Here is a 711-nt window from a genome sequence, read left to right as displayed (position 1 = left end):
AATAGCTTCATTATCACAACCGCAAATTACTTTGTTCTTGCTTACATCCAAACTGTTAATTGGTTTCCCCAAAGTGGGCATCAATGTTAAAACCTCCATTTTGCTCTTCACATTTTCTGGGGCAAGCCAGACGTTTGTTTCCTCACTGGCAAATCCAAGAGTGTATCTTGTTTTAGTCGACCAATGCCAAAGTTCTCCGGTAGTAGAACAACTAAATAGATGGTCAGGGTTGTCCGGATGGAACTGTATTTCCGTAATGGCTCCTTCATGAGCATTTAAAGCATTTAAAGCATTTACTGGAAATGTTTGTTGGCGAAGATCCCATGTTGTTAGAGCTCCCAGCTCATCGCCTATCAAATATTGCAATTTTTTTTTAAATACATAAAACATTGCTAGTAAAAAGTAGGTACCAGGGTCGTTCCATAAGTCAGTGACTTTTTCAATTTCCGAGCAGTAATTTTAAAATCAACACTACTCCCGTCAACTGTCGTCTGTTAGTAAACTACAGCCTACAGTAAAAAACAGCCGACCATAAACGCTCCCGTGTGACCATGATCATTACGAATGAATGTTTGGCGATGTTCCGTCGCAATACAAACGAGTTTTGCGACGTTTTGTAACCGTTGGCAAAACGTGGATCAATCACAACACACCAGAGACCAAAGAACAATCAAAATAGTGGGTTTCTTCAGGTGAACGTGCACCAAAAAA

General features: G+C 40.1%; 1 protein-coding gene across 1 annotated transcript in view; it reads right to left on the bottom strand.

Annotated features, from left to right (window-relative positions):
- LOC109537625 (nucleoporin Nup43) overlaps positions 1–711 on the bottom strand; it is a 12138-nt gene that overhangs the window by 10137 nt on the left and 1290 nt on the right. The window contains exon 2 of the mRNA XM_048670089.1: positions 53–350. Coding sequence (XP_048526046.1) covers positions 53–350 — 298 coding nt within the window. The remainder of the gene's footprint in view (positions 1–52; positions 351–711) is intronic.

This window comes from Dendroctonus ponderosae, unplaced genomic scaffold, assembly GCF_020466585.1.
Source record: "Dendroctonus ponderosae isolate FM_Combo_2020 unplaced genomic scaffold, Dpon_F_20191213v2 Dpon_F_20191213_1, whole genome shotgun sequence".
Classification (NCBI taxonomy): domain Eukaryota; kingdom Metazoa; phylum Arthropoda; class Insecta; order Coleoptera; family Curculionidae; genus Dendroctonus; species Dendroctonus ponderosae.
Note: the sequence above shows the minus strand (reverse complement) of the source record. Positions and strands in the feature narration are given on the sequence as shown.